Below are 12,493 nucleotides of genomic sequence, written 5' to 3'. Positions count from 1 at the left end.
GTATTGTAGTTGCTGACGGAAAGGCGGCCGAGAGAAAGGAACTGTTAGTTAGTGCCGACGGATTAGTATAGCGCGAACCTTATCTTCTCATCCTCCGATGCTTATATCAAGCATGGGACTCACCTTTTTTCTACCTATATCTAATTATATTTTGATAAATTTGATTACACACAAAGCGACTTATGGTTACACACAAAGTGTGTATCTTGATAAAACAAAACATCATTGCGCCAAAACATGCCTAAAAAGTGACCTAAACAAAATTATATGTGTCAACATTTTGCGGGTGGCAAGTGCTTATCCAATTTTACTTTTGCAGACATTAAGTTTTGGAATGTCCATTTATCTTATAACATTTGCTTTGTCAAAATTTTGTCCTTTCCAACTTTCTTTCAGGTCCGGTACTGCATTGTCTGCATATTTCCTTTTTTAATTGTTTTCTCTTTGCTGACTTTGCTGATATGATAAATGCGAATTTTTTTCCTTCATTCAAAGAGTTTGTGTCCATAACCCAACACTTTCTTGTCCTAATTTTAAGAACCATTACTAAACACAGGGGTCCACTAGTGGTTTTCAGGGAGGGGTGCTCACACGGCCCTGATTAGTGGTACTGGTGTCCTACACTATAATACTATATTCACTTACTACTAAATCTTTGTTAATAGATTGATTGCGTCTTACTAATCCGTAATGAAACGCAAAAAAAAAATTCATTTCGTAATGTTACTTGGTGGGGTAAAATTTAAGTCTGTTGAGTCTGTAGATAAAAAGTGTTCGACACTGCAACTTTTCATAGATCGATCTTGAAACGTCAAAATGTTGGATTATTGTAAATTAAGCAAATATTTATTTGATCACAAATACTCAAGTTGAGCAGCAAAAAGCGTATACATTACAGTTCGTACATATTCAAAAGCAAACATTGGCAAAGAACAGAATTGAAACCTCAGGACTGCGATTTTGGTCGAATTTTATTCGAATGCAGGTTGAAGGTTATAAACTACAACAATAAGATACCCAAAGATAAGTTACAACAATAAGATACCCAATTATTGCAAATTCAAGGGCTTTCACCTCCCCAGAAAGCCCTTGAATTTGCAATAATTGGCAGCAAAAAGTACCAAGGCCGAACCGGACGTCACCGTACCAATTTATTACAACTGCTGAGATCTGACATCAGAAAAGCTGGCCTGGGATCCCTGCTCAGCACACCACATCTCCATCGATTGCAAAACATCGCAAAGGACAAAACAGAATGGAGATCCTATCAACCTTGTTGAAAGACTGATCGAAGCCAGCGGATGCCAAACGATTTGGCTACACTGGCGGCGGAGACAGTTACAATAATAATAATAAAGATGGGGATTGTGACCTTACGCCCACCCTGTTTAGCTTTTCAAGTCTAAGCCTTCATTTTGAAGATTTTTCGTCAGCTTTTAAGTTCGTCGATTTTCCGTGAATGTCTATTTTGATTTTAGCAAAGAGGAAAGCACAGTTTAGAATTTTTTTAATTCAGTAAAAATAACGACAGAGTGAAATTTCAAAAGCGCAGTCCTGTTAAAATGTGTCTAATTTATTGTAGCCCGCTAAGCTACCACATTATTAAATGCACCGATAAACTGTTTGACGGCTATCACGGGTTTTCAAGGCACTAAATTTATACTGAGCTATTTTTCCAGTTTTAAAACTATCGGAACATGTCATGGAATTAAGATTGTTCATATCCAGGGCCGTTAAGGAGATAATCTGGGCCCGGTACCAATGCGATCCCCGGGCCCCTTCTAAGCCCCTTAAATCACGACACTTCTAAAAAAACACACTTTGTTTAAAGAATGTGCAGTAGCTTCTTAAAACTTCTGGGTCCCTTAAAAAAGTTATCACCCCTTAATTCATCCCCTTCTCGGGTGCAAAAGTATCCAGAACACCCCTGTCAACGCTACTGTTTGTAGCTACGCATAATTCAATTGTCTTCGCTATCTGTACGCATAAAAGAAAAATTGGATTGATTGCAGTGGGCTATTAGATAGCACCGCTAAGTAGACCCACAGCACTTTACCCTGTTCAACAACATTAACAAATTCTTTACTGTGATGTCATAATTATCTCTTCGAAATGTAACCAAAGTTTGAAAAATTCATGTTACTTCACTTAGGTTTTGTTGATTTTATGTTCACCTATCCAACCAGCAACTCAGTTATTTTTTACATTGATTCAACGGCAGTAGACGTTGAATTAACATGAAAAAAAAAATGATTGTCGAGTTTGGTAATGACAAAATGCTGCAAAGGTTATCGATTTTTTATCAGTTTGAGCCTATCTAATTTGACTTGGTAACAAAACGATAGTACATTGTGTAAGGTAGGCCTAGCCAATCACAGCAGGAAATACAACATTATTGAGACTTTTCAATGTCTAACACAGCAGATTCGAACAATTTCCATTTTGTTTTCGTATGAAAAAAATTACTGAATGTCGACCCTGATGTCGACCAACACATGTTGGAGAATAACGCAAGCTTTTGTAAAGCTAACATACATGCCACCGATGTTAGTCTACAGTTTCTGCTAGCAAATAAACAACAAGCTTGCTCAAACGAAAAAAATCAAGTTTTTAAAAACATTTTAATAAACATGAAACATACCTGTTCGACCAAAAACTGTGAAAAATATATGACAGCAACGTCTGTTTAAGGTGTTGTAAAAAATCACAAAACGAAGCATAAAGTTTAAAACGAAACTCAGATAACGTCAGCTTTACAAAGTTACTTAAAAATGTTACTTTGAAAAAACTTGCAATTTTCAAAAACATAGGCTATCAAAAATTTTAATAAAACAGACTAAACTCCAAGTTAAGCGAATTTTGCACAAAGTAAGCGATTCGGCAACAGCAAAAGCCACGTTTCAGCATTTATTCTTCACATTTCAACAAAATGGCGAAAACTAATGCAAATTTTCCGATAAGCAGCAATGTTCCCACCTATAGGCAGCATTGGAAAATAAGCTGAACAAGTTGATGTCCTTGCCAAGGCTACCAGGCAGGTATGTTCAGTATTGTACTGTTCCTGAGCTCACCGGTCCCGTACAGAATTAAAGCTGTCTTTTAGCTTGTTGATTGTCTCGGGCAGGACTTTTCACAACTAAAATGGCTTTGGTTGCCGTTTGCTCGTGCCAGTTGTTCATATTTCCATCTGTAACTGTCTCTTTCCTTCAGTATGGAGAGGTACTCATTTTTCAATTGCTCTACCTGTAGAAAAAGTCAATTTACTTGCTTATATAAAACTTCGAATTTAATATTCACAGTTGATCAATAGGAATCGACTTTCAAACGTTTTTGCTGTCAAAGTACTCTTCAAGAAATAAAAATCTAAAATGTTCAGATATTCACCTGATGTCAAATTGTCTGATTCTGTCGCTAACTTTGAAATTAAGATATACTAGTTTTATCAAAATTTGAAAGAAAAATACACATACCATACTTTTGATTAGTTCAATTCAGACTTATCCAGCTTCTCTGATTAGTTAAGCTCAGGTTTGTTAATTTTTACTTACCTGATTTCGAAGGCGAATATTATCATGCTTTATTCTGTCTCTTTCTTTCACTCGCTTTTCTCGACAAATCCGAGCATATCTAAATATTCCGAGCGGTTAGAATATCTTGAACCACAGTAAATGAAGTTATTAGCTATTAAAACAAAACCTTCAAAATATTTTGGAATTTTGCTATATTTTGTTCTCAAATTTAGGCTTATACGTTGCAGTTTTGTATCGAATTAAACAATAAGTGAAGAATACTTGTGATTGTGAAGAAATACATTTTGTAGAAAAAACAATCTTTTCAAACTTTGGTAAACCTTAAACTTTTCAAACAGTTACTAAAGAAATTAAAAATTAAAATATACAGTACAGGATGAATATTCTTCTGTTGGTCTGAAAAGGATTAATCTGTATACCGTCGTGTTATGTGAATCAGTTTAACTTAAACTGACCATGAGGTAAAAGGTTCAACGATGAAATGGTAACGGTGCTAGAAGTGATTAAAGTAAATCTTATTTAAAAAAAAGCGCAATTCTTTACAGATAAACTTAGCTAAGATAAAGCACTTTTTGTTAAAATATTTTGTTTCAAACTACTTTTGCTTTAAGCACACTTTGAGTCTACCTTGATGAGAAGAAGTAGCTTACAGTACTAAACATAAAGCCTAGCAATAACAATAAAACGTACTCTCTGTTCTTCAAAGTCCTTCGGATTTGCTTTAGAACTTGTGCTTCGTTTTTGCTGAAAACAAAATAAGTCCTTTTGTTTTTGTAAATAAAATATGATCGAAAACAATGTATCAGTATGAACACGTTAAGTATCAGAAACACAATGAACCGTAGAAATCAACCCATGCAATGTTTTAAAACGTTATAATGACACAATAACATTATCAATCACAATTTCATTGTAATCCTACATTGCCCGGATAGTGCTGAATCAGCACTTTAAAGGTGCTGCTGTCGCAGCTTTACAACAGCGATAGGCTACTGTCAGAAAATCTCACTTAACTGAATTCATATAATCCGTCGAACGACAACTTATCGAAAAACTAAGAACGCTAAATGGAACAACATCATAAAAAATATGGTGATAATTTTTATCAAAAACAGCCACTATCAATGTTACAAAAATAGTTTAAGTCAACCCTCGACTTTTTAGATACTGAAGCCAACGCGGAATCATCAAGCGATTCAGGAACGTAGCCACGGGAGGAGGATTGAAAGGCCAATCGCCCCTCTAAAAGTTTATCTTTCCTCCGATAGAAAATGTGTTTTTATACTATCACAATGTTTTAACACCATTGTAATTCATGTTGAATAACGTTTGCCCTCCCAACACTTGTTCTTGCCCCTTATACTGTACTTTCTAACTATAGCCACGTTACTGTCACGATAACCAATGAAAGGTCACCCACCTGACTCCACTAAGACGTTTGTTTAGGATTTTTACTTTCATATCTGCAAGGTCCTTAATGCTGAAGGCTCCTAGATACCCAGTACTTGCCAAGTCAGCAGTCGAAACTTCACTTTGTACGTGAAGTTTAGGGAAACGCTCTAAAACGTCATCGCACTGACTTTGTTTCCTCATGCTTTGTCCTCGCTGAATAGATGAGTCGTTGCTGGGGGCGTCTTTATTGGCATGGCCATAAGTGGGGCTGTGAGTGTTGTTACAAGAGGTGGGTGGTTTGTTTAGACTGCATTTATCGTATGAATTGGCATGGTTGAGAGAATTCTCGTAGGTTTGTGAAGCATACAAAGGTGGGTTGTTCTCATCTCCAAAATTTAAAGTTTTAGGACTGAAAGAACCCTGTTCTAGCTGCTGCATGAAAGAAGTGCTTTGGTCATAGAAGTTAAATTCATTCATTGCTGGATAGTTGCAATAATCGTCTTCTCCTGAAGAAATATTGTTTGGGCTCGGTGCTCCTGTGGAATCAGAAGAGGAGAACGCCATTGGATTTGGATGGGAATACCGTTGGTGGTAAAGCGAATTTGAAGTCGCTTCTTCTCTCGTTCCTACGTATGAATTTGTAGGAACATACTGGTTGTTAAAAGAAGAAGTGTCTTTGACGTCTTGAGGAAATGAATGCTTGTTGATATCAATTAAATTGGAAGGGGAAGCAAAATAAGAATTCTTGAATCTTGACGAGTCGTGTGATCCCGAATCTTGAACTTGACTCATTGAGCTACAACTTGAGAACTGACCATAACTTTCTCCAGTTGTGCTCACATTTGCCATACAGTTTTTTGGAGGAGTGACTTCTGATCCTACCGTTGAGCCAAACGAAAAGCGCTCGGAGGAATCCATCAAGACCAAATTGATGTTTTAGTATCCTTGTTTGTTAGTCTCAAGCTCGCAAATACAAACCACCAAAAAATCCTAATAAAGTAGTATAAAGTGAGATGTCAGTTCAATAGCCCTAACAAACACAACTTTTACAAATCTAAAACAAAGGTAGGTTATAACTTTTAATTCCACATTCAGCTATCAATAGTACGACATTTAATAAGCTACAGTGATGCTCAACGCTAATCGTTTTACTTAGATTTGAGTTGTTTTCAATACAACTTTTAGTTAGAGCCTACCACAGTATAATATAGTTTTCTAAAAATCGTGCAAGCCTTTTATGGTATTCTTAGATTACTTTACTGCAACTACGCAAAGCCTTTCTGATCGTTGGACAAAGATAACACTGGCGATGTTTGCACCTATTCTGTTGTTTTACGACATTGTGCGTTTGGTGATGCAACATTTACATTGTCACTATAATAAGGTTATGGTTTTATTTATTGTCGCTCTTCAGCTTACAACAAAGAACGTCTTTTAGCGACAGGGCTCATTTTTAATTCTGGATGAAGTTGTTGATGTTTCGTTCAGATACAAGTAATTTACTTAAAAGTAGGCCCACCATATTGTTTTGCAATTAAGAAGTAAGTCCATTGCATTTTTAGTCTTTTCCTGTCTATTTTATATTTAACTTGCTTTATTTTCTGTTAACTCTTGCCTAAGCCCTTTCTAATAACTTTATTAATTTAGCTGCACAATAACATCCTTCACAAAATTCCCAGTGCAAAGCTATTGAATTAAAATCAATGTCTCTCTTTTTCATGCAGTGACTTTTTCCTGGTGTCGACTGCATGCGTTGATGCATTGGAATATTGTTAGATTGCGTTCTCGCTTGGTTTATTAAGGATAGAGTGTACGAAAAAGAAAAAGGCAAACATCCACCTCTTGCAATGAGGTAGCCACTGAAAACGCAGCTGGTCAAAATTGTGGTTTTTCAATTTTCATGACCAGTTTTGATTAGAACTGTTTTTCTTTTTTTATTTACCAGTTGCTTGTTTTTGAGTTATTAAGTTTTAAAACGTGTTAACCAAAATTTTTTTCAAACGCCTAAAGTGTGAAATTACGATCGGTGGCTTTCTAAACTAAATCAAAGGTTTTGGATGAAAAATTTGTTTGCTAAAACGACGTCCCTTGATCAACAGCTACTTGTTGTTAAGCTAAAAACCTAAAGCTAATCTTTAAAAATCACTGCTGTAAAATCATAATTTTTATTTGTGGTAGGACCTAGGCTAATCATTAGTGGAAATGACAAGATATCAAAATTTTAATTTAGTTAATCCCTTTTTGTACGTTATTCGCGTTTTTTTCAATACACAACGATGCTCTGTTCGCAATAAATTGTTTTCAGAGGTGGCATGTGGCATCAAAAACAATCTTATGAATTTTCTATAAACGACGCTACGACATAACACGAAATAGAATTTTTCATTATGAAACTTTGCGAAATCAAAGAATGATAAAAGAACCTTCAGTCAAAACAAAATGCCGTTTTTTTAAATCTTTATCAAATACTTTTGTTTTGAAGACCCATAAGCATCAATATTCTCAGCAAATATTTCAAAAAATGAGATTTAAGGCCTATCGAAGATCCGCATACGTCTAAAACTTACAATAAAAGAAATTGGGATTTCGAAACGAGACAAGATGAAGTTCAACACAAAGAAACTTAATTCGAAACAAAACAATCAGAAACCGAAACCCAACATTTTCTAGTCAAAAAAAATTATTTACGCTTCGAAATATTTCTGCTTTCAAATACCCCTGATGTATATTAGAATACACTATTATCTTCTATTTGAAAACGCTTTAGTTTGTCAACCTTCATTATATTTGCCTACGTTTGCCTACGGTACGCACTCTGCTCTACCGTCGGCATGAATTAATTGCTGAGAGCAGCAAAGACACAGTTACAGCTGTAAAAAAGTACGTAAGAATTCTGCTTGTGGGTGCAAAGAAGCATAGACTAACGTAATCGCAAAAAAATAAAAATAAATGCATTATTGCACAAATTGATATAAGTTTCATTCTTAGTCGTGTGGCTGTTTTATGATGTTTTATGAAGGAATACTCTCCAGTTTTTCTCAGAAAAGTGAGGATTACACCTTTGTAATCAAGGAGCTGGTCTATTTCAGAAACAACTTTTCAAAATAAACTTTTGAAATTATCAACCTCTTTTTAATGAAGCCTTAGTCGACTCAAAACACTTCAAAATATTTTTTTGTTTGGCCTCTTTCTGGATGCAATCTCGATGGTTAATTTTGTTTATAAAAATTGCATAGCGACAGATGAAGTCAAAGCATTGTTTGTTCTTGCTCGCATTAGCCTATGTGAAGTCAACAGGTTTTATGAAATGATTTCTATGACACCATTGTTACACAACAACCCGAACCAAGAAACAATTATGAAATTTCTGAAGGAGTATACATTTTAACAGTTGCTGTGCATGAGTAAATAACACGTCATAAACTGAAAGGAGTCCCAGTGTACACGTTTTTGCGGGCGCTATGGATTGGTAAAGCAAAGGGCTATCAAGTGCAAACGCGTTTCGTTCTCAGCAACAGAGTAAAATCCCAGCTATTTGAACTCACGTCATCTCTATCGAGAAACCATATCAGACGCATCACATGAGTAATTACATAAGCTATATTGGCCTTTCTCCATCAACTGTAAAACATAGGCTACGTAATGCAATAATTACAGCAAGTAGCATCGAGAAACTATGGTACCTAAAAATAAACATAATGTAATTTAAAAAAAAAAATTGCAAAAGCGAAATCTCATAGGCATGAATCAATATAAAATAATGATGAAGACGAAAGCCATGTGATATCAGGCTTCACAACGTCAAAGCACTTCAAGCTTGCATGTAATAGGCTACTAAGGTTTATAGCCTTTACTCACTAATCAACAAGACATTAAGGTCAAAACAGTGGCGTCCTGTCTGCAGTTATATAATTTTATATATATTCACCACACATAGTAAAAAACAGCCTTTTTTTTTTTATGTAAAATTAGACCAAAATATCGTTTTTTAGCCGAATTTTAGGCCACCTGGCAACCATGCCGTTGAGCATGGACGTCAATCAACAATACTACTCATAACTTATAAGAAAGCAATGGAATGATTCACATAAAGTTAAAACACTGATATTTCTTTGTTCTTACTTATATGTGGTATTAAATAAGTAACTTTAGGCAGGTGGAGCTCGTGCAGTTATGCATGATCCTTCCTACACTAACCGCGGGGAGTCTAGGTCTTAATAAAACCAGCGGTAGATCCAGGAAGCAATTGAGGCGATCGCCCCTGGCCCTAAAGCAGGGGTTCTTAAACTTTTTTTAACGCGGACCCTTTAAAACAAATTTGGTTTGAGCGGACCCCCTTTGCGGCCTAGTCCGAGAAACTTTTTTGATCAGCATGAATTGGACATAACGCAATAAAATTAAAATAAAGTGGTAACAAAATTTATGTTTTGTAAAATTTAAGAAATAGCCAATGCAGATTGTTTTTCAATATCTTCGATTTAATTTCATTAATGTAAAAGATGCTGCTGTTTGTTTTCAACAAGAACATGAAATTGTGACTTCGTCTTTGATAGGGCAACACGCATGTCATCCTTTGCATCCAACCGGTTTTAACTCTTTGTTTTGATAGTTAGGCTACCAAGGATGAAAATCCTGACTCACATAAATATGTTGTGGCAAAAGGGTTTAAAGCAGTCATGGCTCTCTTTACCAAAAAAGGATATGCTTGCGTCAACGAACTCCAAAAATTGCCAATACTTTTCGAATTGAAGGACATTCTTAATGATTCCATTGCCCTTAGTTCAATGAACTCATCTTTTGCAAGGTCCTCATCACTGATAGATTCCAGTTCAACGAGAAAAGGGTAACATAACCATGCTGTATTTTTAATATCCTCTGCAGCTAAGCAGTAACTTCTGAAAGAGTTTTACAATGCTTCCAAATGTCTGCACATTTCTGTGTGCAGAGAAGATGGTAGAGCATTACAAACTGATATTCCATTTTGAAGCACAATTCTTCCAACTTTGAGAAATTAGAATAGTTGTTAGTCTCCAATCTCCTTTTCCACAGACATAACGTGTCCCGAAAAGTTTTAAGTTTTTTAGAAGCGTCCATAGTTATAACGGCAGGGCCTTGAATAGAACGATTTAGGCCTACTTCATTCATATGAGTAAAAACATCCGCCAACTAAGCTAACCCATGAATAAACTCTTCACTGTTAAACTGCTTTTAGAGTTCAATATTTTTATCTCTTAGAAAAAAAGAAAAAGCGCTTCAAAACTTGTCCCCTTGACAGCCAGCTAACTTCGGTATGATAGAGGAGAACTTCATGTTTCGCTCCCATTTCTTGACATAACCTCTTGAATACTCGATAGTTCAAAGCACAAGCTTTGATAAAGTTAACGATTTTCACACTACCAGACAAAATTTCTTTCAAATTTGTTGGGAGAGTTTTCGATGCTAATGCATGGCGATGTAAAAAGTAATGAGTGACGATGACCTGAGGAAATTCATCAGCGATGTTTGAACTTAATCTCTTTTCTTTTGAAAAATTTATTCCATTTACGGAATTATACATTAAGATTTCCATTAGGCCTTCATGGACCCCCTAAAACTAGTCCGCGGACCCCTTGAGGGTCCACGGCCCCCAGTTTAAGAACCCCTGCCCTAAAGCAACTTGCTGGATCCGTTCCTGAATAACACCATTGCAAAGCGCACAAGAATCAAGAAACAAAGTTCGCACGAAAATCTATCATTGCATATGGTCATTGATCGACCACAATAATTTTGTTTGATATTCTTTCATGCAATGCGTCACGTAGCTACTGATGAGTTCCATGCTAAGGTTTTTTTTCTTTTCGATGCATATTTTCTCATTTGCGATGGCGCTCTTTGTTCACATGAACATACCCAACTTGGCAATGTATTTTTATAACCCAACCCATGGCTACCCCAAACCCTTTACTCGAACATCGAACATCAGTTAAGAATGGGGGGTTGGAGAAGAATCTTTTGATTAAAACACAAAAGAATGAAGTAAAGTAACTCTTGACAAAAAGAGGGAGCCGTGAGCACTGAGCAGATCAGTATAAATTTGATTCTCTGACGAGTTTGAGCAGATTCATAATTTTTCAGCAATTTTCAAAAATTCTTAAAAATAGTTTATATTAATTCATAATCCTACGTTTCTGCTTTTACAATTCAAATCTCCTTCACCCCACTAAGTGCTTTAACTTTAAAAAAAAAAATAGCTTGTTATTATACTGTAGTTGCGGTTACAGAATCCGAAGTTCCGGTTACAGAATCTGACGTTCCAGTTACAAGTTCTGACATTCCGGATACAACATTTGAAATTTTTGCAGAAAATTGTGTGAGCTCCTGACATGAGCTCTGCCTGAAATGAAACCCTGATCATAAGGATCCTTCAGCAATCATAACAATATTTCTTTAAATTAAATTGGACAGATTTACAGATATTTTTACTCTGGTGGCTCGCATTGTAACATATGTTTATACTGCACAGCTCGTCGTGCAGTATTTACTCATAACACAACCCAGCCAACTCCATATATTCTCTCACGCTTTCCTTCATGTGTTTGCAAAACCTTGGTAACAGCATTGCTGCACAAGCAGATTCTGCTGTGCTGATAAAAACAAGAGTCATAATTGATTCGGAGATAGTCGCAGGTGTGTCCACTGTCCAGTAGCCTAATAATCAGTGACTGAGCTCAGTTAAGGGCAAGTCGTTACAGAATTGCGACTTGGTTACTATCATTGATATTATGTCAAAGCTATACAATCGCCTGAAGGTCTGCGCCACCTTTGCAACGAAACGCATTTGCTATGCAATCATCTATAAGTGCATGTGGTTTTTCACATGCAAGTTATGATAAGAACATTTGCATACCTGTGTGTTATGTAAGTCCTTTATCTGATTTATCATTAGTGTTGCTTAACTGATTAAAGTGGGTGGCACTGTGTGAAGGCTCTAAAGATGAGGTTGCATTGAAGACTTGAAAAAATTTCCTCCCTAATTAGTAAATAACTTGCATAAAGCAACAAAGATAAGTGGAGTATGAACAGGGCAGAAAAGTAACGAAAAACCAGAAACCATGGTGTCCATATATCAGCAGCGTTAACAGGGGGTTTAGGGGCAGTGGCGTAGCTAGGGGATGTGCCGAAATGTGCCGCCCGGGCGGATTCAGATTTTGCCGCCTTTTCAAGAAAAAGCATGTGAAAATGAAATGCGTTTTTTTATCAGATTATAATCAAAATCAAAAATCGTAGTCTGAAAGCGCCGCCCCCCTAGCTACGCCACTGTTCAGGAGGTATTTTTAAACCCCGGCCTGGGATGGTTTAGCCTACGAGCCTGTATCCTTTCCAAGGGGCCGGGAACTTGCAACATTATCGTATATTTTTTGGATATAATGTGTTTTTTCAAGTTTTTGACAGAGATCGATGATCTCATTGGTACAGACTACAAGGTCCTAATTATTTTCTCAATGATCCTGTCTTTTGCTGCTGTAGACCGTCATTCATGAACAATAACAACAGCAACAACATTATTATGGTATAATCCACTGTGGTAGAGA

The 12,493-nt window shown here is 36.2% G+C and overlaps 1 protein-coding gene across 1 annotated transcript; it reads right to left on the bottom strand.

Moving 5' to 3' along the window:
- Positions 1-833: 833 nt before the first annotated feature.
- LOC145766956 (uncharacterized) lies at positions 834-5,947 on the bottom strand. Its single transcript, XM_082578675.1, has 4 exons — positions 4,951-5,947; positions 4,221-4,274; positions 3,549-3,627; positions 834-3,243 (listed from the first exon to the last, which is right to left on the bottom strand). Exons 1-4 carry the CDS (start codon positions 5,838-5,840, stop codon positions 3,100-3,102), a joined length of 1,167 nt encoding a protein of 388 aa, XP_082434801.1. The 5' UTR covers positions 5,841-5,947; the 3' UTR covers positions 834-3,099.
- Positions 5,948-12,493: the final 6,546 nt, after the last annotated feature.

Source organism: Aplidium turbinatum, chromosome 3, assembly GCF_918807975.1.
Source record: "Aplidium turbinatum chromosome 3, kaAplTurb1.1, whole genome shotgun sequence".
NCBI classification, from domain to species: Eukaryota; Metazoa; Chordata; class Ascidiacea; order Aplousobranchia; family Polyclinidae; genus Aplidium; species Aplidium turbinatum.
Note: the sequence above shows the minus strand (reverse complement) of the source record. Positions and strands in the feature narration are given on the sequence as shown.

What these genes read in the sequence shown, in the direction of transcription:
- LOC145766956 (XM_082578675.1), bottom strand. Translation starts at nt 5,840, where the DNA reads ATGGATTCCTCCGAGCGCTTTTCGTTTGGCTCAACGGTAGGATCAGAA. An exon ending in AGGACTTTGAAGAACAGAGA is followed by an intron (nt 3,628 to 4,220) that starts GTACGTTTTATT and finishes CGGAATATTTAG; the next exon opens with ATATGCTCGGATTTGTCGAG. An exon ending in ATATTCGCCTTCGAAATCAG is followed by an intron (nt 3,244 to 3,548) that starts GTAAGTAAAAAT and finishes CTTTTTCTACAG; the next exon opens with GTAGAGCAATTGAAAAATGA.